The sequence below is a fragment of the Miniopterus natalensis genome, chromosome 8, assembly GCF_054644295.1.
Source record: "Miniopterus natalensis isolate mMinNat1 chromosome 8, mMinNat1.hap1, whole genome shotgun sequence".
NCBI lineage: Eukaryota > Metazoa > Chordata > Mammalia > Chiroptera > Miniopteridae > Miniopterus > Miniopterus natalensis.
The window spans coordinates 42,555,960-42,580,517 of NC_142088.1; the positions used below are offsets into that span (position 1 = coordinate 42,555,960).

The window sequence follows — 24,558 nt, forward strand, 5'->3', positions numbered from 1 at the left end:
GTACTAGAAATAACAGGGGGACCACTCTGTAAAGTACATAATTGTCTAACCACTTTGCTGTACATCTGAAACTAATACAGAATAATATTGAATGTAATTGAAAAATTAAAATATTAAAATAAAAGTGAGCACAGCGAACACTGTTTTACCAAAGTACCTGATTAGAAGTCAGAATTTTCATACTTACTACACACACATTGATGCACTAAAATTCACACCTGTTACTTAACACTTTTCTGAGAAGATCACGTTAAACAAAAATGTGTGTGTGGTGGGAGGAAGTCCGCAGCGAGTAGTTTTCAATCGTATTTTAAATCAAATTGACTTTAACCTCACTAATTTAAACTCTTCTTGGGCTGCAGCTGACAATGACCACGTGATTCACAGACGTACCTATATAATTTTTTAAAAAGGGAAATTGTTTGTGATGAAAACAAATGGTGTGTCCCAAAAAGATCAAGCTCAACTTCAGCACATGAGACAGGCCTGCGGTCTAGCTCTCCACAGCCGGAGGCCACGGCTTTGGGAATTCTTTCTCTTACCCTGTTTTGTTTCCTTCGGTGTTTTCACTGCTCACCTCCGATGTTGCTGCAACGAACAAGCAAAAAGAGCAGAATCGTGACAGGTCCCCGACACCTGTGGCCCTCAGCCCGCCGCCGCGGTGGCCGCCTGGGACGCCGGGCCCAGGCATTACCTTTCACTCGCTCAGCTCCCGGCCCGGGAGGAAGGGCCTTACCTGCCATTGTTCCACCTGAACAAAGGTGAGACTAACCCCGAGGAAGCCCCGCTCCCAAGATAAAGGACAACAGAGATGAATAATTAATAATTCACGGGAACTTGAAGCGGGTGGTAAGTGTGGGGCCGGGGTGAATAAAAGAAAGAAACAGTGAGCGAAAAGGCCAAGTTTTGTTCATCCGGGAGCTCAGAGAGGGGGTGTTCATGCTCAGCCGCTGGCAAGCGGAGCCTGCTTCTCCAAGTGTCAGTTTCCAACTGAGAGAAACCAGGACTTCGGTTCCAACTACGGGCGAGGGGCCGACTGCTTGCTGTTAAGGGGAGGGGTCCTCTTTGGAGCCTGGTCACCCTGGTTTCCAAGTCAGGTTCGACTCTGAAGACCCACCCACGGTCCTCCATGTCCTATTAGTTTCCCTTCCCAGGAAACTCCCTTTTCATTTTCAGAACAGTTTCCTATTGCCAGCAGGACGACTCAGCTAAGGCCATTCGCTTATTCTTTTATCCCTGTGTCTTCATTCAACATGTAGTGAAGAAGCCTCTGTCTGTGTGCCAGGATCTGTGCTAAGACACTGGGATCCAAAAGAGAAATAAGACCCAGAGTGTCTTCAGACAGGCCGCAGTCTGAGGACTTTCAGTGCCTGTGAGGGTTGGCGATGTCCACATTGCTATCTCCAGCCCAGACTTCTCCCCTGAACTCCAAACTCACAGAGCCACTAAAGATCAAGATGAGGACTTAAAAATGTCCCCTGGATTTGGCAATATAGCAGTCATGACTAATGCTATAAAATAGGGACATGAAAAGGCCCCACCACATATGTTAACAGTATTAAAAGAGAAATTCATACTAATTCCTTAGCACATATTAAGCATTCAAAAAAATAAGGTATTTTTATTACTATTATTATCAAAATTACGTTTACCTTTTACATCACTGGATCTAGCCTGTGTTTTACCCTAGTATATAAATATCAGGACAGAGTCTCTGTCTGGTCCTACTGTCTTCATATCCTTTGGTTCATCATTACCCACACCACAAAGTATGACATTAGGGGCTGCTTCTGTCACATACACACACCCCACAGACTATCCTACAAGCTTACTTTGCTTTTTTTCAAGAGCCATCATTTCCCCCTACCTTGACACCTCTTCCTATCTTATTAAAACAGTGTAGAATTCACCAAGAGTTAGCAATCCCTGTGGATTCAAAGGCAAAGACTAAGGCCAATCCTGGGTCAATCCCGAGTCACGTGCTTACACCATTTGGGACTAGGAGAGATGCTTGGGTCCCTCTGGCTTCTACAGGAGAGGTAGAGCTCAGCTTTCTACCAGGATTCTCTCCAAATAAGAAGGGGACTGGATTCTTAGCAGCCAAAGACCAGTGGCCAGTGTACCCTACACTCAACCAATTCCAGCACTCCAAGGACATAACCAACCAAACCAAAAGATATCTGATTCCACCTTGAATTATATTTCTAAATTTTCTTTTGTTTTTTTTTTTAAATATATCTTTATTGATTTCAGAGAGAGGAAAGGAGAGGGAGAGAGACAGAAACATCAATGATGAAAAAGTCATTGATTGAGCCAGCAACCCGGGCATGTGCCCTCACCGGGAATCGAACCCCGATCGCCTGGATCCTAGGTCGACACTCAACTGCTGAGCCATGCCCGGCCGGGCTAAATTTTCTTTTTAATTTGGAGAGGTAACAAATCCATTTGGTCACTTGTTTTAAGCCCATGTGAATTCTGAGTGAAAAACTGGTCCTGTGGTTCTGATTCACAGGGCCTATATGAATCACATTAATGTTATTTGCAAAGATCTGTGTGAAGCCCCAATTATACCTTTCAAGATAAGAAGTATAACTTGTACCAAGAGTCAACTGATGTAAACCCCTTTGTTCAAGCTGAAAATCTGCTCCCCAGGCATCTCTGAGCCTTGTACTGTGTGTGAGTCATTCTAGATGACTAAACCTCCCAATACTTGAAAGTTTAATCATTTAAACAGAAAACTTTAGAATTTTAGTGATGAGACAAAAATCTTCCTAAACAAATATATTTCAACTTCCTAAGCAAGGCAAAGTGAACATAATTTTACCTTCTCTTAGAGTCTCAGGGTCATCCATAAAAATATCAGTGAATGGCCCATTCTAGACTAGTTTAAGACTCCAAGGGTTATTTAACCTTATACTAAATGGCCCAGAGGGTTGCTTTTGAGTTCTGGACTATTACAGTTTTTCTGTTTCTCCTCTGGTTGGTACCTGTCATTTCCTGCCACTATAAGTCTACCAGTCCATAATAGCTTCTACCTCATTAAACTATTTTTTAAAAATATATCTTAATTGATTTCAGAGAGAAGAAGAGAGAGAGGGAGAAAGATAAAAACATCAATGCTGAGAGAGTGGTCATTGACTGGCTGCCTCCTGCAAGCCCCCAACTGGGGTTCGTGCCCACAACCCGGGCATGTGCCCTGACCTGGAATTGAAATGTGATCTCCTGGATCCTAGGTCAATGCTCAACCGCTGAGCCATGCCCAGCTGGACTCATTAAGCTATTTGTTGCTTTTCAAATCTGAGAGTTTAGATGCTTTGTGAGAATTACTTATATAGTATAAATGGATTCTGAATGGAGCCTTTGAGGGATTCTACATATGAATAAAGTTGCTCAGATGTCTTATTGTAAAAATAGGTAGGGTAAAAATAAACAAAGCAAATGAAATATTTTGTGACATCAGCTCTGGGTTCTCCCATGTTTTATTGGTTTTTCTTACTTGATGATTCCTGGCCATGTCCTAAATCGGTAAGAAAAAGGGATGGTGGGTTTCTCACAGAGGAGACCAGGCCTCAGATGTGCTTCATTCTCTTCATATCATCAGGGCCATCAGCCTGGCTGGAAATACAACCAGTGGCTTAGATCAGCCAATAATTGAAATACCTCAGGGAAAGACTTGTCAGTGATTGTAGCTGGGGACAGATAGGCCAGGGGCAGTCAGAAACAGGTACCCTCACAAAGATTTCCTCATTCCTTACAAACAATTACCAGAAGCACAAGATCTTGCCCCAGCCCTGGGGCCTGAATGAAAGAAGAAACTTTGTTCCCTATGTTTGGCTTTGATGGGCCAGTTCCCCATGGTGACATTGGGCTGTCAGACACCACACTCCCATCCTGCGAACTGGCTCACAAACAGGGCTTCTCTGCCACCTCTCCCAGAAGTGCACCATCTGGCCCCAGAATTTCTCTGTAGTGGGAGAAACCTCTGCCCAACATTTCAGCTTAATCCTGGGGAGCATTTTCAATAGGCGAGTGAGCGTCCAACTATTTAATTCCTTAAACAGCAGAAATCTCAACTGCTCCCTGGAGACCATGCTTTGACTCAGAGAAAGCCCTGCTTCTTCCCTTCCCCAGTAATCTCCCAGCACAGGGCAGCTGAGGCGCCTGGCCTCCCTCAGCACCAAGGCTAAGAAGTTCTTATCCTGGGGCTTGCTTCTCACATCCCCACTTTCTGCTCCCCAGACAGGCTGGCTCTCGAGCTCCTTTCCAGCCTCTTCCCTCTGGACAGCTTCCAGCTTATTTGACCTATTTTCTATAAGCTCAAGACAGAGGACATAGAAAGTGCTGCATCACCATAGGGTCTGTGTTGTTCCCAGTTATAAAGGCCAATGTCAAAACAAAATACCACAGCCCCACACCTCATAAATTTAATGGTCGATTCTAATTAATGATCAGCTATGTTTCTTTCTTTACTTTCTTTCCCTAGTGTAAGAGAAAAGAAAGTTCTTTTCTTTTAGTAGATTCTACATTCTACATTTATAAATATCATGAGAGGCTATATATACATTCATAATGATAGCAAAAGTAAAGATTTTCTCTATGCACCCAATCAGGACAGAACTATTTCTCTTTATTTTTAGAAAGCTTTTTCCCCTCTCCATCTCCAGCTCAGTGTCCTAGGTCTCTAGGTACATAGTAGCTATTCAAGAAACATTCATTGGTTGAAATGGATAAAGAGGGTGGGTGGGTGGGTGGGTGGATAGGTAGATGAATGGGTGAATGGGGGGGTGGATGAATGAATGGATGGGTGGGTGGATGGATGGAAGGAAGGAAGGATGGATGGATGGATGGATGGATGGATGGATGGATGGATGGATGGATGGATGGATGGATGGATGGATGGATGGATGGATGAGTGGATGGAAGGATGGATGGATAAATGGGTAGATGGATGGGTGGATGGGTAGATGGATGGATGGGTGGGTGGATGGATGGGTGGATGGATAGGTGGGTGGATGGATAGCTGGGTGGATAAATGGATGGATGAAAAAATGTCCCCGTATTGTCATCTTCCAGGGCACACTCCAAACTTGGTAGAGAACCCACATAATGCTTCTTGGTGGCTCTTCTTCAGGGACCCGCCAATCAAAGGGGCCTCTCTTAAGCCTGTTTTGGGTTTATACAATGGAATTTAGTAATTAAGACACTTTTACTTACTTCTTTGTTTTGTTTGCAGAAGAACTAGATGAAAGCCTGGCTCCCTGGGTCCTGGGTAGAAATTCTGGGCTTCTAGCACAGCTCAGCCATCAGGCACCATGGCATCTACTAGGTCCTGGAATGGCTGTGCACAGTTCAGGGTTTGGACAGGAGTTCAAACAGCTCCTCCAGAGCCCTGAAGTAATTAAAGTTGGAACTTGTTCTTCTTTGTCATGAGTCTGTTAGATTTTTTGGTCTTTTCAGAAATCTTGGCAGCTGCTGGCCCCTCTTTAGAGAGCAGCCTCCCTTGGATGTTCCAAGATGCTGCTGCCCACTGAAAACTACAAAGACAATGGCCCAGGCCACTGGCCCCACAGTATGTCAGAGGCCAGGGGCTCAGTGTCACAGGCCAAAACACACTGCTGTGGCTCAGTGGCTACAACTTCCCTAATCTCCCAACCCCTCCAGTCTGTTTCTCCCTTCTCTAGAGCTGAGCCAGGTCTCAGGAGTCCATTTCTCCCTCTCGATGGGACACCCTTCTTCACATTTCTTCTTTTCTCTTTTTCTTTGCTCCAGTTCCATCTACAGCTTCCTATCATAGCATTAACAACCAGATCTGATCCCACTCCTGATATGGCGTACCCAAGAGAGGGCTTTGAGCCAAGAGAAGACAGGCTGTGGTCATGAGAAATGGAAAGAGCGTCTGTGGATCAAAAAAGGCCATGTCACAGGAAACTTGCAGTGCTTGGCACAGGAAAAGTGCTCTTCGAGTTGTTGCTACTTGGATTATTGGTTGCGCAGTCTTAAAGTGACTGCCCACATATTGCTTATTAGTGGCAAGAGAGAGAGAAAAACAGCAATCATACAATGGGGAAATTGTAGCACCTTGAACGGATGATCAAAATTAACCTTATCTATGAAGAACATCTGTTCAATGGCAATGTGTGGCTCCAGGTATGCAACCCTGGGTAGAGTACTCATCACCCAGGAGTATGTGGGCTGAGACTGCATGACCTCAATCTAACCATGAGGAAATACCAGGCAAACACACAATGAGGAACATGCTATTAAAATAACATGGTGTGTGGTGCTTGCTTTGGCAACACATAGAGTAAAATTGGAATGATACAGAGATTAGAATTGACCCCCTGCACAAAGATGACACACAAATTCATGAAATTAAAAAAAAAAAAAAGGGTGTGTAGGGGGGATGAGGGATCAATGTCATAAAAAACAGATTAAAGGAAGCTAAAAAGATATGACAAGAAAATGCGGTACTTGACCCTAGCCCGGATCCTGTACTAGGAAGGGGGAAGGGGATGCTATAGAGGTCACTGCTAAGTCAACTAACAAAACTGGTATATGGAAACGGAGGAAACAAGATGGCAGCGTAGGTCACAGCTGCACCCGCCGCCTCCCGCAACCACATCAAAATCACAACTAAAATACAGAACCACCGTCACTCAGAGCCTCCTGAGATCTGGATGAACAGAAGCCCCACAACCAGGGGACTGAGGAAGCACCGAGACCGGGAGGAGACGTGGGCGGATCGGGGCTGAATCCCGGAGATGCGGCTGCGGGTCCACACCTGGTGCCTTGGGGTAAACCTGGGAGGGCATCCCAGCAGTGGGGGTTTCCCGGAGGAGTGAGGGGTCCCAGCCCCACAGCAGGCCCCCAGCCCAGGGCTCCAGGGCCAGGAGGAGACGTCTCTACACCTTCAGGTTATGAAACCAGCGGGGACTGTCCCTGAGGGTCGCGGAGGCTGCGGGAGCCCCAGCAGCTCCTCTAAAGGGCCCGGCACGGACTCACTCGGACGCTCCCTCTGAGCCCAGCGCCGGGCAGCAGCCTGAAAGGACCTGGGACCCTCGGGGAGGAACTAACCTGCCTGAAGTTGGGGCGAGAGCTGGAGGGGCGGCTTCCTCCCAGGCAGAAGGGCTGGCAGAGGCCATTGCTCCTTTGGCGAGTCCTCCCCGCACACAGCCGGCAGGCAGGCGCCATGTTTGAATCGCCAGCACCTGACTCACACCTTTGGCCCCGCCCCGTGACTCCCGGAGGCCCCGCCCCTCCCCACCTGCAGCTCATCCAGGCCATTTCCAGGGGCTTTTCTGTGCCAGTGGCCTCTCAAGCCTCATGCTTAGAACTTTCCTAAAATCTCTCAAACAAGCAGCAGCGGGCCCCATACGGCTTGATAAGCGGCCCCAGGCCTGGCACTAGTGGCAGCTGCACTGGCTCATAGCTTGGCCTCTCCTGGGCACCTCCAAGCCCAGCACAAGTAGCAGCCAACTACGATTTGCTGTGTAGCTCATGCTGGGTGGCCCTGGGCAAGGCAATGGCAGAGGCTGACTCTGCACCTCCCGGGAGGCCCCAGAGACAGTGCACCTGGTGGTCAGATTCAACCACGCTGGATTACAACCCTACCACATCCACGAGTGACACACTCAAGGGGCGCCCTTGGTGAACACCAAAGCCCCACTGAAGTAAATCCTGCTCCATAGGGGTGTCTCCAGCACAGCAGCTCTCTGGCTGTAGTTGCAGTTGGTCCTCACAGCCGATTGGCCTGGGGGTCAGTTCCTCCCAGTGACACCAACAGCAACCAAGGCTGAACTACAACAGGACAGGGCACACAGCCCACACAGGGGAGCACCTGGAAGGCCCAGCTCAGGTGACTGGGGAGGCTGAGCCCCTGGACCCTACAGGACACCTACTACACAAAGCCACTCTACATATTCCAGGAGACATAGCAGCTCTACCTAATACATAGAAACAAACACCAGGAAGCAGCCAAAATGTGGAGGCAAAGAAACATGTCACAAAGGAAAGAACAGAAGAAATCTCTAGAAGAGGAACTAAATGAAATAGGTCCAAGCAAGTTAACAAATACAGAGTTCAGGATTTGGTTTATAAGGATGTTTAAGCATACTATTAGGGAAATAACTGAGAAAATCACTGACATAATAAAGTACCAATTTGAAATGAAGGCTATGGGGACTGAAATGAAGAATAATTTACAGGGAATTAACAGTAGAGTAGAGGGCACTGAGAATCAAATCAGCAATTTGGAACATGAGGAAATAAAAAATACTCAACCAGAAGAGCAAAAAGAAAAAGAATCCAGAAATATGAAAACAGTGTAAGGAGCCTCTGGAACAATTTCAAGAGGCCCAAATTCATCTTATTGGGGTGCCGGAAGGAGAGGAAAGAGAATAAGAAATTGAAAACCTATTTGAAAAAATAATTACAGAAAACTTCCCCTACCTGGGGAAAGAAATAGACTTACAAGTCCAGGAAGCACAGAGGGTCCCAAACAAGAGGAACCCAAAGAGGCCCACAGCAAGACACATCATAATTAAAATGCCAAAGGTTAAAGACAAAGAGAGAATCTTAAAAGCAGCAAGAGAAAAGCAGTTAATTACATACAAGGCAGCACCCATACGACTGTCAGCTGATTTCTCAACAGAAACTTGCAGGCCAGAAGGGAGTGGCAAGAAACATTCAAAGTGATGAAATACATGAAACTCTACCCAGCAAAGCTATCATTTAGAATTGAAGGTCAAACAAAGAGCTTCTCAGACAAGAAAAAGCTAAAGGAGTTCATCACCACCAAACCAGTACTACAGGAAAAGTTGAAGGGTCTTCTTTAACAAGAAGCTAATGAACAAAAGAATCTGATGAACTAAATAGATCCAGAGACACTGATGCCTGTAACAGATGATCATATTTCAGAGGGAAGAGGGAAGAGGGAAGGGGGTGTAGGGTGGGAAGAGATTAACCAAAGTAGTTATAGGCATATATGCATAACCCATGGACACAGACAATAATGGGGTGAAGGCCTGGGGAGGGGGTGGGAATGAGGTGGAGGGGGTCAATTCCGGGGGAAAATGGGATACCTGTAATACTTTCAACAATAAAGATAAATTTTAAAAATTTTTAAAAAAAAATTGATATATGGAGGGCAGATTAAACAAATGTACTTTGTTCATATTTTCATCTATCAATCTCAGTTTGAACATTCAGTTAATAGAAAGACTTTAGACCCAGCAGGAAATTCTCTAAAGATATTTTTCAATGGGTGATAGGTTTTAAAGTGTCTCTAGGCCTTCTGGGATGGATGGCAGACAATTAGCCTGCCTCTTGCCTGAGAAATCAGACTAATTACTGGTGAGGCTTGGCTAATGGGGTCTTTTGTGAACTCCCTCCCTAAATGAGAAATCTTGAACTTTTCACAAAAACTCAATCTCATTTGTGCTGCTGATTCCTAATATTTCTAAATAATTGCTTGGCCTCTGGGCTTTTGTAGTCAAATAACCCAAATCAAACCAAGCTGCTGTGATGGGAAATTTTTATTTTGTGTGAATCTACTGGAAGAAACTTAGACTCAGTTTGGAATCACCATAAGCAAAGACTAGCTCACTCTGGAGCAGGTTTCGTGGACCTGGGCTAAGAAGTGAGTTTACCCCATCTGGCCTGAAATGGCTTGTAGAGATGCTCACACGGTAAACACTGGCGTGTTTCAGAGCTCACAATCTGCAAGGTGCAGGCTAGTCCCCTGACCCAAAGCCAACTGCTGCACATGGGCAGGGTCAAGGCAGAGGAGACAAAGTCCAGGGAAGCCCGTTAACTGTCCTGTACCAACCTAGAAAGGAAGCAAAAGAGTCAGGGAAGGTAAGAGGTGTTTGAACCTCGAAAACCTTAGTAATGACAGGGTCACCCACCAGCAGAAGGTCATCTGAAGAGAGCTGAACTTGAAACACAGATACATATAAACAATGATAGGAGGAAAAGGTAAACAACTCAGCTTGGCAGAAGGCCGGAGAGGGTTCCAAAAGTGACTTAGAGCTGAGGTGGATCCTACACGGTTGGAGGGACCTGCTCCAGCAGAACCTCCAGTGACCTTGAAGGGCATGAATGTTCCACCTATTAGTCCTTTCTTCATAGTTCTTCCTCATCAAGGATTTTCACAACTGTTGAAATACTGGGAATGCTGGGTGCTTTGGGGTTCCTTTTATAACATTAAATTGCACTGAATTGCCTCCTAGCTGATTCTGAGTTCTTCCTCGACTGTTTTTTCACCAGCTGGTTCTTTCCACAAACTTTGAGAAGACCCATAGCTTCTTGGGATATTTTGGGTCCCCAATCTATCCTGACTGTGGAATAGAAAAAATTCTTCTTTTTGGCTTAATAAAGGTACCATTCAACTTTTTTAAAAAATTGGTAGAAAACTTCAAAAAGATAAAACAAAGAGGAACAGACGTGGTTTCAGGATGCAGTTTTTATTGTAATGGGAGATTTGGCAAAAGTTAGAATCCAGGAACTCCAGTTTGCTTCCCTCTCCTCCACTCAGCCCAGAACTTCCTGACCAAAATCGGCCTTAAATCCTTCAGCGTCTTTCTCCAGGCCCATTCTTAGCATATGCTCCCTCCAGGAAATAAGCTTGGACAGGGGCCTCAGTCGCCACATGTGAGACTGTATAGGTCAGTAAAGGTCCATGCCTAGGCAGAGAAAGAACATTTCTGTGACCAAGGCTCTCAAACTGTGTTATGCATACAGACTACCTGGTGAACTCATTAAAATTCATATTTTGGGGCCTTTCTTCCACATTCAATAGGTCTGGGGTAGGGCTCAGGAAAGTGCATTTTTTAAGTCATTCTCAGTAATTCCAATTCAGGTAGGAAGAAAACACTCTGAAAGCCTGTTTTTGGGCTACAGCATCATAATGACAGTCTTAAGGAACTGGTACCAAGTCTTAACAGGAGTAAAGGCTCATTTCCGTCCACCTCTAGACTAAAATGGAGTCATTCCCAGGATCTGGACCCTCAAGAGTTCCCCTGGCTCAATCTCCCACTCCACGGTGGCTCTCTGTGAGCCCATGTTACCCACAGCAGCTGCTGACTCTTTTAAAAGATCACGAGGGAGCAAGATGCCACAGCCTCCCCTGCAAAGCGATTCCAGTGTTGAATCACGCTTCAGTTAAGTTCTCCCTTACACTGAATCAATCCTCTCATTGCAAGACTCATCAGCTCTTGCTCTATTCTCTGTGGAGACGGAAAAACAAGCCAGTGTGCAGTTTCTAACCCCGTTTTATTATAGCCATTCTAGGGAGCATAAAATAGCATCACATTGTTGTTTTGATTTGCATTTCTCTAATGCTTAATGGTGTTGAGCATCTTTTTATGTGCGTATTTGCTATTTGTGTATCTCCTTTGGAGAAAGTTTATTCAAGTCCTTTGTCCACTTTATGAGTTGTTTTTATTGTTGAGTTGTAGGAGTTCTTTATACATTCTGCATATTAAGCCACATCATACATATGACTTGCAAATATTTTCTCCCGTTCTGAGTTGTCCTTCCACTTTCATGATAGCAAGAGTGTCCTTTGAAGAACAAGTTTTTAATTTTGATAAAGTCCAATTATCTTCTTTGAGGGGCAAATGGGCGCTTGGGCTTTAGGTGTGATATCTAAGAAACTATTGCCTAGCCCAGCAGGGCGTGGCTCAGCGGTTGAGCGTCGACCTGGGATCCAGGTGATCAGGGTTCGATTCCTGGTCAGGGCACATGCCCAGGTCGTGGGCTCGATCAATGACTCTCTCATCATTGATGTTTCTGTCTCTCTCTCTCCCTCTCCTTTCCTCTCTCTGAAATCAATAAAGATATATTTAAAAAAAAAAAAAAGTAACTATTGCCTAATTTAAAAAGCACAAAGATTTATAACTATGTTCCTCTAAATAAATATTACCTTTACCCTCTTGTGAAACAATGCAAGAACTTTGGAACATTTTATTTACCCCTGTAGCCTACATTCTATTGTTGTCAAACAGTTAAAATATATACAGGTTGAAATCCCGTGTAACTTATTACCATAATCATTTTATGCAGTAAGTGGTTTTTAGCTATACTTACATATTTACCACAATTTTTGTTTTGATTTCTTACTAAAATTAAGTAGTCCATCAGGGCTTATGTTCCTTCTGCACAAAGAAATTTTTTTGGATTTTCCTTCCTTAGTGAGGAACTGTTGTTGTTCAAGTCTCCCAATTTTTAAAGTCTTTATTTTACCCTCATTCTTGAAGAATATTTCTGTTATGTAGAGAATCCTTGGTTGAGAGCTATTTTCTTTCAGCACTTTGAAGATATTTTCTATTGTCTTGTTTCCAATGTTACTACTGAGAAATCAGAAGTCTTTTGAGGATAATTCTTCTTCCATTGAAAACTTTTTAAGATTTTTTTCAGTCTCACTGTGATGTGTCTAGATATGGATTCCTTTCTATTTATCCCACCTGCCACCTATTGAACTATTTAAATTTATGGCTCAATGTCTTCTATCACTTATGGAAAATTCTGAGCTATTATCTTTCAATATTGTGTCTACCACACTCTCCTCCCCTTTCTGAACCCCAATTACGAGTGCTTGGCATGCTCACAATGTCCTCTACGTCCTTTAACTCTTACTCATTTCCCATCTTTTAGTCCCTTCTGCCTTACCATCCAGTTTACCAAGTCTTTCTTTAGCTGTATTTCATCTGATATTAAACAGCTTGTTCTTTTTCTTTTTTCAGTACTAGAATTTCTAATTGTTTTTCAAATAAAAAATTCCTTCACAACTTGAATATCTGGAGTCCCTGGGGTCTATTCCTATTATTCTCCTATTGGTTCTGCCTCAATGTGTATTGCTTCATCATGCTCCTTCACTTAAAAACTTTCAGAAATAATTTGAGAATTTGGATGATCCTCCTCCAGAGAGGGTCTTTCTTTCTTTCTGCCAGGTCCTGGAAAGCACCAGCCATCCATGACCAAGACCTGAGCTTTCTTCCAGAGCTGGAGTACAATGACTACCTCCATTCCATCAGTCTTTTTGCTGATGTCTCCCCAACTTGTAATGGGATGAAGCCAAACTTTTTTCTCAAGTAAAACACATTTGCATGCTTAAAACTTTCTATGGTCTTGACACTTGAAAGGTCAGCTTGACCTTAAACAAAATCATTGGTTTACACTTTCTTTCCTTGAGGTTTTTGAAAGTTCTGCTTTGCATTTTGCCTTGCTTTGCATGTTGTGAAAAGTCTAACACCGTCTAATTATCATGCCCTTTTCAGTTATTTTATCTGTTTTGTCTGTAGACCCTGAGAGCTTTTATCTTTACAGTCTAATATTGTTTCTAAGGTATGTCTTGGAGGTGATTACTGAGAGTCAATTTTTCTGCTAAGTCTTCTTTTATTTAAGAAAAGTTTTCTTAGACTATGCCTTTTTTAAAACTTCTCATTTTGAACAAATGTTAGATTTACAGAAGAGTTGCATTAATAGTTCAAAGAGTTCCTATATATTCCTGTCTTTCTCCTGTTAACAACCCATGAAAACATAGTAAAATGCTCAAAATCAGAAATTAACATTAATTTACTATTAAAACTCCAGACCTTGGATGAATTTCACCAGTTTTCTCATTGCTGTCCATTTGTGGTTTCAAGAACTTGTCTAGGATTCCACATTGCACTAATCCCCTTAGGCTCCTCCAGTCTGCAACAATTCTTCAGGTTTTCCTAATTTTTCACCTTGACACTTTTGAAGAGTATTGATAAGTTATTTTGCAGAATACCTTTCAGTTGTATTTGTCTGATGTTTTCACATGATTGGAATAAAGTTATGTACCCTTTTTGCAGTTTTATTACAGAAATAATGTACGTTTCTCAGTAAATCACATTAAGGAGTTCATGAATATGCTTTATTGTTGGTGATGCTTTTATCACTTGTTAAAGTGCTATCTACCAGGTTTCTCTACTGTAAAGTTACTATCTTCCCTTTTGTAGTTAATGGATACCTTAGAGACGTACTTTTGAGACTATGCAAACACTGTTACTATGCAACTTTTGCTCACTATTTGTTTTTCTTCTTCTTCAGTAAGATGGGCCCCAAGTGATGGCCACCTCCTGGTTCTTACACTCTTGTGTAAACCCCTCCCACACTGTACCAGGGTTGGTATGTGTGGCAGAAGTGATATGCCACTTCCAAGATTAGGTTATAAAACACACCAGGCATTTTTTTTTTAAATAAAAGATACTGAGGCCGGGCCGGGCGTGGCTCAGCGGTTGAGCATCAACCTAGGATCCAGGTGATCGGGGTTCGATTCCCGGTCAGGGCACATGCCCGGGTTGCAGGCTCGATCTCCGGTCAGGGGCTTGCAGGAGGCAGCCCATCAATGACTCTCTCATCACTGATGTTTCTATCTCCCTCTCTTCCTCTCCTTTCCTCTCTCTGAAATCAATAAAGATATATTAAAAAAAAAAAAAAAAAAAAAAGATACTGGGGCTTTCATCTTGAGTATGTTTTTGTGTGTGTTCTGTCTCTTCGAACACTTGTTCTGGGGAAGTCAGTTGCTGTGTTGTTAGCAGCCCTATGGAGAGGCCCACATGGCAAGAAACCACATAAGTGAAATTGAAAGCAGATCCTCCGGCCCCCGTCAAACCTCAGATGACTGTGGCTCTGGCTGAGACTTTAATTGCAGCTTTGTAAGACTCTGAGCCAGAATCACTACTCAGTTAAGCTACTCCTGTATTCCTGGTCCACAGACTATAATGCAATGAATACTGTTTCACTGCATTAGCTTTAGGGTAATTTGTTACCCAGGAATAGATAACTAATACAGTCTGAATCTCTTAATTTGCCAATACTAGAAGCCACATATGTCTACAGATGCTTTTGCATTATAATGGCAGAATTGAATGGTTGTGACAAAAACCTTCATCCCCTTTATAGAAAATGTGTGCTGACCCTTGCTCTAAACTGAGGCCATAATGACCATTTTAATATTGCAATCTGATCATTCGCTGCCCTGCTCAATCTTACAGTGATTTCCTGTTGCCTGTAGGATAAAGAGGCCATGGACGATCTGATCCGTGCCTATCTTTCCTGCATTATATCCTGGCACCCACCCCACTCCCCTCTGCTTTCAGTGCTCCAACTGCACTGTACTTTTCAGTTTCTTTCTTTCTAAGTTGTTTATTGGAGCAACACTGGGTAATGATTATGTAATTTTCAGATATACAATATTATAATTTGACATCTGTGTGCTCTATCACATGCTCCCCACCTGCAGGCCAGCTTCCTTCTGTTACCATATATTTGACCCCTTTAACCCACGTAGCCCCCACCCCCTTTCCCCGCTGGTAACCACCAATCTGCTGTCTGTATCTGAGTTCGTTCTTGTTACTTTTTAAATATTTCACGAGTAAAATCATATGGCTTTGCCCTTTTCTGTCTACTTTCACTTAGCATGATACTCTCAAGATCCATTCAGTTTCTGGAGCGCACGCTGCCCACACTTATTTCAGGGACTGTATGCTAGATACACCCTTTAGAATGCCCTTCCTCTATTCACTCCCTCACTTGGCTCACTTCTACCCATTTTTCAGGGGTCAGCTTAAACATCACTTCCTCCACGCAGCCGTCTGTGAACTCCCCAACCTACATGAGTCCACTGGTTCCCAGAGCTCTCAGCCTAACTTGCTGGTGACATCCATTTACTTGTAATTAGAGTGTTTCCACTACTCTGTAGGGAAACACTAACCCTCTGTCTTGTTCAATATGGTATCCCAGCATTGAGCTTAGTATCTGGCACATAGTAGGCACTTAATATTCCTCACTCTTCCTTACCTTACTGAATTGTCAACTGTCTCCTGATACAGTCCACTTCTGTCTCCACCACAGCTCCCCTAGTTGAGCCAACTATCACGTGTCTGGATTCTTTCAAAAGCTAGTTTGGCAAGTCTTCCCACTCTGGATTTTTCTCCACAGTGCTCGACTAACATTTCTAAGATGCAAATCTGATGACTTCCCACCGTTCTCTAAACAGTATAAAACCCTTGGAAGACTTACAAAACCCTTTGTAATTTAGACATTCCTTCTCTGTCAAAAGCACTTACGTTAGTCAAAAGTATTTCCTTTCAGGTCTTTAACTACAAGTTCTCTCTCACCTCCGAATCTTTGCTAATTAGTCTCTTCTCCTGCCTAAAACAGTATTCCCCACACCTCTTTCACACAGGTATCTCCTACAGTGTTTGGGGGTCATCTTAAGACATCTCTGCCTCCTGGAAGCCTCCTCACACTCCCCAAGTCTGGTTTAGAGGTCCCTTCTTTAGTACCCTATGCCCCATTGCTCCCAACACCCCCTACACACACCATTTGTAACATTAATCACACAAAAAGCTCTAAGAAAAGGAACTATCTGGCTTCTTTTCCATTGTATTTCCAGTATTTACACAGTGCCTGGCACACAGAAGGAGGCAAAAAAATATTTACTAAATACATGAATTTTAATGCTTCAACACTAAAGCAATTTTTCATAATTTTGAAAGAAAACTTTGAAAGCTCACATTGACTCTTCCTACTTCTAATACTGTACCCTTCAACTTATCCAGCATGGTCCCCCCACTCATTTCAACCAACACCCCTAAATTCTTACTACCTTACATTGTACCCACCTTTCAAATTCCCAAAACATGAATTAATGTAGGATCTGATTTTACCCTTCAGGTCCCAGACCACTGGGCTCAGGGGCTTCACGAAGCCACAGCACCTTCCTAATTGGCTCCATTAAAATGTTACGGCTTCTAACCCTACTGGGCCCTCAAGTGACTCCTGTGGTGCTTCTGTTTCCAGCCTGTTCCCCCCTAGCATGCGTCTAAGCAGTTACCACTCACCTCAAGCCCCCAGGCTGTTCTACGCCCGCTCGCTCTCAACAGATGACCCTGCTCCTCCGTCACCAATGAGGGGAACACACATGGTTCCTTTCTTTGCTCTAAACTTCTCCTTCCTCTTGTCCCTATTCCTCCCTCAAGCTGAAGCATTCATCTGTTCTTGAACCTGCTTCTGGCCTGCTCTTGGGCTCCGCCACATCAATTCTGGCATTGTCACATTTCATATTAATGTAATCACGGTCTCACGATGCTTTCTCGCTGTGCTGCATCAGTGGAGGGACAGCCACCCCGCTGCTGGTAGGTCAGTGCGCACCGAGATGGCACGGCTCTTCAGTGCTTGACGTGCCTCGTTATCCAGGGAGCCTGAAGTCCACCGACAGGGAAGTGATGATGCTGCCATCCTTCCGCGCACTCCGGCTCCCCCGATGAACTAAGCAGAGCTTGGTATCATCCACCCAGACCACAAAGATAAAGGAAAGAACTATGTGCTGTGAATGGGACTGAGACGTAACAAGTCTTCTGCTCTCCCACTAATTCTCAAGAGTCATGCATAACCAGTTACAATAAATGTATCCTGTCTTGGCCATTTGATTCTCGTGGTTAAAACCATGCTGTATTGTTTCGGGGTTTGTTGTTGTCAACATGACCTCAAATACAAGCCAACAATAGGAACTTGAGAATTAGCAATTACAATCCTGGGGATTACTCAGAGAATCACGGGCCACATCTCCTCTCATACTGTTACCCCCAAGCCTTCAGTGCTTTTGTCAGCATCTTTTCTAAGTCACAGAAATCAAAAAATATCAAACTACATAAAGCAGAAAGAAAGGTTTGTGAACACAAAGGGATTTCTAACTGGTTGGTGATAACTGGCTGGTGAGCCACAGGATGGAGGTCTGGGAAGGCCAACACCACCACAGACCACTCACAAAGACCATTACCATGAAGCACTTTAGATTTCTGAAGTCTAGCTGGGAATTTTCGGGAAGCAAGGACTGCAACAGTGTTCCTCAGACCTGCACACCCACTTTCTTCTCCCCCCACCCTTCCAAAAAACATACTTAGCAAAGGCTTCGCATTAATTTTGACACAAGGATAGAAGAAATAGGAACTAGCTCTCAAAATAAAAAGGAAAAGCAAACCCTTTATACTTAAACTCTACCTTAAAGCAAAGATTAATTACGTTACACTTTCTTTCATCCTTTTAGCTGTGCTCACTTGTCAATCTTTGAAAAAATATGTAAGCATTAAACATTTTAAGGACCTTTCACAAACCAAATGACAGTAGGTTTTTATTAACATATCTTACAATGTTGATTATTCCTAGTTTTATAATTCCTGCTTAATTATAAAGACTGATTTAGCCTCTACAGTAATGTACTGTATTTAAATGATCATTCATACAAGGTATCACACCAGTACATTTTTTTGAATAATATACACACAGCACTCTAACTTGGACCTGTTATTTTTAAAAGTAGGTTTATAAATGGGATTTTAAAAAGTTATGGGGGGAAATTAAAGTTCTAGTTTAGCAGCATGCATGTGTGAATTCAAGTACAATTTTCAACCAAGTGCTTTTTAAAAATTTACTGGTGACTAATTCACCAATATCAAAATAAACACTATCAAACCCAAATTTTAATGTTAAGGCTAATATTTTCACTTCACATCCATATGCACAACCATAAAACATTCCATTTTAAATATGTAGTAATCAAAGTCTGAATACATTATACCATGTATATATAGCATCAGAGTTTCAAACTGTAGAATTATTCAAGTTCATGAATCCTGAAACAGTATTTACTAGAGATGTAAATTAGCATTTTGCTCTTCAACCACACTTACAAATGGTCTGGTATTCATAATGATGCAAAAAATATGACAGGCTGAACTTATGATACATTATTTTAAAAAGTAGCAATGAGTTGGAAAGGACAGCTATTTAGTTAAACAGAATCATTCTAGTCTTTCAGAAAGTTATCTTAATATTTTGGAAATGTATATAAAAATAGCAAGCTATTTCCATGTATTTTATTGTAGAGCTATAGGTAATTTTTTGACTTTTTTAACACATTGGAATATGTACTGTTCTGCTCTCTCTATTTTAATCAAGGCCATCATTTAATGTCCACTTGCATATTCTGTAATATCATGTCATTCATGATTTTTAGAAGCTAGATCTGACTTTGTTTTCATATTTATCATTAGATTTTTTTGTTTATTTTTACATGTAAAAATGTAATTTTACATAACAAGCCATGTAAGTCCAAAGTACCAGGAATTGCTTGATAGCACTATGTATGAAATAATCATCAACTTAATTATTTGGAAGGAAAAATCTGGTAGCAATATATAACATGCTTTTCTGTAACTTTCCTTCTCCATTAATTGAGTGGGTTTAGCTCAATCATCCCCATTGTTACTGACTTAAAAACCCTACATACATAAATTGCTTTTCACAGCAGCATCTAAGAAGAATGCAGATGCATGGCTCATTCATGAGGGTCCTCACCACGAACATTTCCCCCCACTTTTTAGGAAACCAAGCAGAGATAGCAGTGATTACATTGCACAAATACCATACAGAGGAACCTTTTGAGCTGATAGAAAAGTTCCAAAACTATGCTTCATTTGTGGGGAAGTCTGAGCATTTCCAACCCAGTCATTTAAACAAAAATGTGGTTGGTAATAAAAGGTGAGCTTGCGCAGATTCAAAATCTGCCATGTGGATGCTCTTAAAACTGTTGATTTTATAGTCAAATCTATCTGTTACTACCTCCAGTAATTCACCCAAATGAAATGGAAAATTTTGATTTTTTAAGGACTCCCTCCCACAAGCACACACGTATGTATCTCCCAAACTGTACTGTATTATATTAACAGCAACTACCTACTTATCTTACAATTATTTCAATTATTTACCTGGGGAGAATATTTATGAAATTCCTGAGAATGAATTAAGTTTTCAGCAAAGCCTTAAACTTTTAACAGATTCCTCACAATAAGAAAAAATTTTAAAGTTCTACTATTAGACCAACTTTTACTATACAATATTTCACATAAATCATGTTTTACATTTTTTTTCTAATTACATACAGCAAAAATCTCAAATCAACACAAGAATGGTGAGGGAAAAGATGCATTATGTTTAGTAGATGCAAATTAAAACACACAGATATAAAGAAGCAGTAAAACTTTAAATAAACCACACCCACTCTATCAATGAATCGCTGATATGCATTGCTGGGAGAATCAGTTTTAAATAATTTTGTCAAGTTGTGCTTCTTATTAATTGTAGGTTTTGTTTAAAATGACCACTAAAGAATGATTTAACTTGTAACTTATATTCTCCAGATACTTTTAAAAATTATTATACCATTAATGTGATTACCAAGCACCTAATTTTGGAAAGGCTTTATAACGTATGTTTTCTTTTTTCCCCTCAGCAAAAGCGTTAATCCCCCAAATTAAGTTAAAGTTTATTGTTGATAAATCCTTAATGAAAACGATGATATAATGCAATGTTGAGGTGGTGAGTCAGAGCCCATTGTAATGTGGACCCCATCTTTTATTGATGTGATCAAAAGTATGAGAAATCCACTGTTGTTCAAGAACTTTGTATCTTTCCTTACAAATGTAGAGAGGCTTGCCTCGCCTAGAATGAAAAAGGTGAAAAAGGTATTAAAAGTAATAAAATACAATAAAGATTTCACACACATTTTTAAAAATAGTTTTCATGGCAAAAATGTCACATAGTAATTTGATTTACTTCATTTTTCCTTAGCATGTTGATGAGGAAAATATCTCAAAAACTAGAAATAGCTCTAAATTAATGACTGTCAGAATTTAATATAAAAAATACTATTATTATGACACAGCGAGAAGTGGCACATTGTTCTTACTGACCAAACTTCAATGAAACACCTGAAGACACCCACGCACATCTCACCTGAGATCTCGGTCCTCCTCTCCATGAGCATCCAAATACACAGAACCCCAGAGGCAGAACCTGTGGCCTCGAATGATGATAATCACCGACGCATTGATCAAAAGGAAAATCCCTGTCCCAGCACCACAGTTCTGAGAATGCTAAAAAATAAAAAATACATCAATTAACTTCATAAGCAAATGGACTTTATACAAGAAAATCAAGAATCCCTTAAGTAAACAACTTCTTACATAAAACAGGTATGTTTTTAAAAATTTTAACAAGATTTCATCTAAGTTAAATTTACAATCTTATTTCTAACATTCTATTAATAATATATTAGGAGGAATTTGGGAAAGAATTATCTAGAAAGGCAGTTAAAAGCCAATCTAAACCTAATTCAGAGGCTAGCATCTACAACAGTATATATGACTGTTTTCAATGCACAACATTCAAATGTAGGACAGTGGGAGTAGGAAGAGGGGGAAAACTGTACTTAAGAAAGGCTTTACCCAAAGCCTCAGGCATTTTGTTTTGTTTTTCCATTTTTTGTTTCTTTTAACCCTTCTACTACTGGATTAAAAAGAACGAAAGCAAACTAGAACAAAAAAGAAGAACAAAATCTTTACAGCTATTGTTTGTTCCATTCAAAGAGTAAACTTTTAGAGTGGGCTTGACCATATATGCCACATTTCCAGGTGATATGAGATTAGAGTTTTCATAAATTTTATATTATTTGCAGTGCTTACCAATACACATTCACAGTAACTCTGTTGTTTGCAGCAAAGTCCTTTCAGGCATACAAAAGTACCACAAACAAGGCAAACGGCAGGATCTTTAGGAACCTTGGTGCAGACACTACAGGTTTTTCTGTGGTAGTACTGAAAAATGGTGTTATAATTCTCAGGTAACTGTAGCAAGTGTGGTAACTTCCATCTTGACTCTTGGATAAGCAAGGCCTAAAACATTATCCAAAAATATTCATTAGTCCTATGTATTTAAGTCATTAACACAAAATACTTATTTTGTTAAAGGACTTTTTTAAAGAACAGAAAAACTGTCTCCAAAAATGTGACCTATTTTTTTTATTAACATTCTTCTCATTTCCATTTTACAAATGACTAAAATAGTATTTCAAAAATTATCACTCTATTTTAATGTTGTTTCTACTTAAAATATGATGCAAGGTTTAGATTAAGCACCCTAAAACACTTAACCTTGTTATTACTTTAAAGGAAAAATATTAAATATAACTAAGCGTGCATGGAAAATATATCTAGATATACTTGTTTTTAAATACATTTTTAAACGTTTTTTAAAAACCAAGTTTTGACCTTCCTCAGATAAACAAATAACTCATTGGCTTTTTCTATAGGGAAGGTCATAGTTTTAACTCATTATTTCTACTTCAATACTTTAAAATCTAGAGTCTCTTTCCTAGAAGATGTAAAATCTTCTTACACCTCAAGCTAAGACCTTTTAGACCTGCTAATCCAAACCTTTGATCTTTCTGTGACAGTTCTCTTTCCAATAAGCTTACAAGTTCTTCATATATCTTAAAATTCCTTTGTCTCTTCCAAGTCTAACAGTATGATTATTTAAGGAGTCAATAAAAACCTGACAAACTAAAAGTGGCACAGTAATACCTTAGCTTTGTTGACTGAAATATTTCTGCTTTTACATTCATAAACAAATATTATGTAAGTAAATCATTATTCACTATACTTAGTTTAATAAATGCTTCCAAGAACAGATGACCTGAAATTTTAAATTCTTCATTATCCTCTTAACTACTAGCATATCACCACTATGGCAAGTGAGTACTATTCTTTTTACATACCTTTCCTTGTTCTGCATGTCTTTCAGTAAATGAATTTATCTCAGAACACCACTGTGCTATAATATCAAATGCTGGAACTGGCCAATCCAGACAGGAGGCACTGATGAATGGATGTTCTGTTTGGTAAAATGTTGGCAGAAGTCCCAGGCAGCTGGAAAGAACTGAAAATTCTTCTTCTTCCTTTTAGACACAAAATAGAAAATTCTCAAGACATTTCCCATTATAGATATTTTAAGTGTCATTCTCATCAATTACTTTTGGATAGTAAGAAAACTTTCTTAACTCAATCAACTAAAGAAAAGTACAGGGATTTGAAGGAGCAAAGAAGAGAGACAAAGGTTCCTAGCTGTTATATCCAAATATCCCCTTAATATTTCTATTTGAAATTTAACTCCTAAGTGCCATAGCATCTGCTTCTTTTATACATTTATTTTCTAAATAGTGTTGCCACGTATCTGATGAGTACAGTCTACAGACTCTAATTACTCTATGAGATCAAATGTTATTTTGGGGCAAAGGAAAAGTGACTTTTGGTTAAAAAGACACAGCTGTCAGTGTGGATGAAGAACAGGAGTAAACCATGGAATCACAAGAAGCAGTGCTAAGTAATTTGCCTGGATCTTGAATGAGTATGAAACAAAGTCAGTTTTAAAAGGAGGAGGGAGTTTTAAAAAACTGCAGAGAACCCAGTGCCAAACAATCTGAAGATCCACTCAATAAAAAGGAACCAGAGAAATCAGTCATCCAAGCACTCATATTTTGAAAGTTTATTTTTAAGGAGTTTGTTAGTCTTATAAACACCAAAATATACTCCTCAATCCCTTTTTATTTAACTGAAAATCCATTTCTGAGGCTAGTATGTCTACCTTCCCCTGTCCACTGGATCAGTACCTATCATCCTTCAAGTTCCAGCTCCCCAAGGAAGCCTCCCTGACCCCACTTAATGAGACTTTAGGTTACCCAGTGCCATTCAAATAAAATTAATCCTCCCACAAGTTGTGAACACTTCTGTTCTTGGATATTTGAATATTAGTGAATTTAAAGATAAATCAGCCTTTCCTATAAGACTATGGGAGTGGTTCCTGTGAGTAAGAGCTCCGTCTTCCCAGGGCTGCACACATAGTTGAAATTCAGCCAACATCTCTTTGTAAAATTGAACTAATTATGTAGATTAAGTACAAATTTCTGAAATATGATACAAAGATGAAATAAAGATGAAAAAGCAAATAATATGAAAGCTAACAAGGATCTTAATTTTTTAAAATCTCTAGAGATGAGGCCACAAATCATTTAAAAGAAAACTGCAAAATGTATAGATTTGCAATTAGAATCAAAGGGAGCAACAGAATAAATTTTAATAAAACATTTTTTGGATCAAAGTATGAAACATGAGTAAATAAAAGGAAATACTCTACAAATCAAACATTTTGTTGTTCTAAAATTATATAAATGCCATCGTATCTTCAAATAACCAGCTTTCTGACCAACATAACTTTTAAAAGGATATTAAAAGCAGATAATTAGTGATAAATACATCAATAGAGATAGTGATAACTATATCAATATCAATACTATGAGCCTGTTAAAGTATTAGGCATTTATTAGCACTGATCTAATCCAAAACTACTCAAATATCAAATACTAGTAATATTATTATAAAAGTGAGTGAATGCTGACAAAACAAAACATAGTAATTATTCTAAATATTTATTCATTTGAGTTAGACTAAAACAAGGCTCCCTAATCTCTACCCCAAATTATACCTGGCAGCTTGGTAAATCTTCCCCAAAAAGGTGATGCTGAAGAAGGCTGGTGATTCTGAGGAAAGGTAAGCAGAAGTCCTGTAAGTATTTTTCCATGGATTCAGGAGACCAAGCAATGGGGCTAACCTAAAGTTAAAAAAAGAAAACCTG

General features: G+C 40.7%; 1 protein-coding gene and 1 non-coding gene across 5 annotated transcripts in view; one reads left to right on the forward strand and one right to left on the reverse strand.

The window, feature by feature from the left end:
• Positions 1 to 6,280: 6,280 nt before the first annotated feature.
• LOC148092611 (U6 spliceosomal RNA) lies at positions 6,281 to 6,386 on the forward strand. Its single transcript, XR_015714976.1, has one exon. It is a non-coding gene; the product is annotated as a U6 spliceosomal RNA (small nuclear RNA).
• A 13,499-nt stretch (positions 6,387 to 19,885) lies between these two features.
• Positions 19,886 to 24,558, reverse strand: part of UBR3 (ubiquitin protein ligase E3 component n-recognin 3) — a 140,849-nt gene continuing 136,176 nt past the window's right edge. For all 4 annotated transcript variants that reach the window (XM_087819792.1, XM_087819791.1, XM_087819790.1 and 1 more), the window contains 5 exons: positions 24,409 to 24,534; positions 22,646 to 22,825; positions 21,555 to 21,764; positions 20,827 to 20,966; positions 19,886 to 20,532 (listed from right to left, as the gene is read on the reverse strand). In XM_087819792.1, the coding sequence (XP_087675918.1) occupies positions 20,415 to 20,532; positions 20,827 to 20,966; positions 21,555 to 21,764; positions 22,646 to 22,825; positions 24,409 to 24,534 (774 nt within the window). In that variant the 3' untranslated portion in view covers positions 19,886 to 20,414. The remainder of the gene's footprint in view (positions 20,533 to 20,826; positions 20,967 to 21,554; positions 21,765 to 22,645; positions 22,826 to 24,408; positions 24,535 to 24,558) is intronic.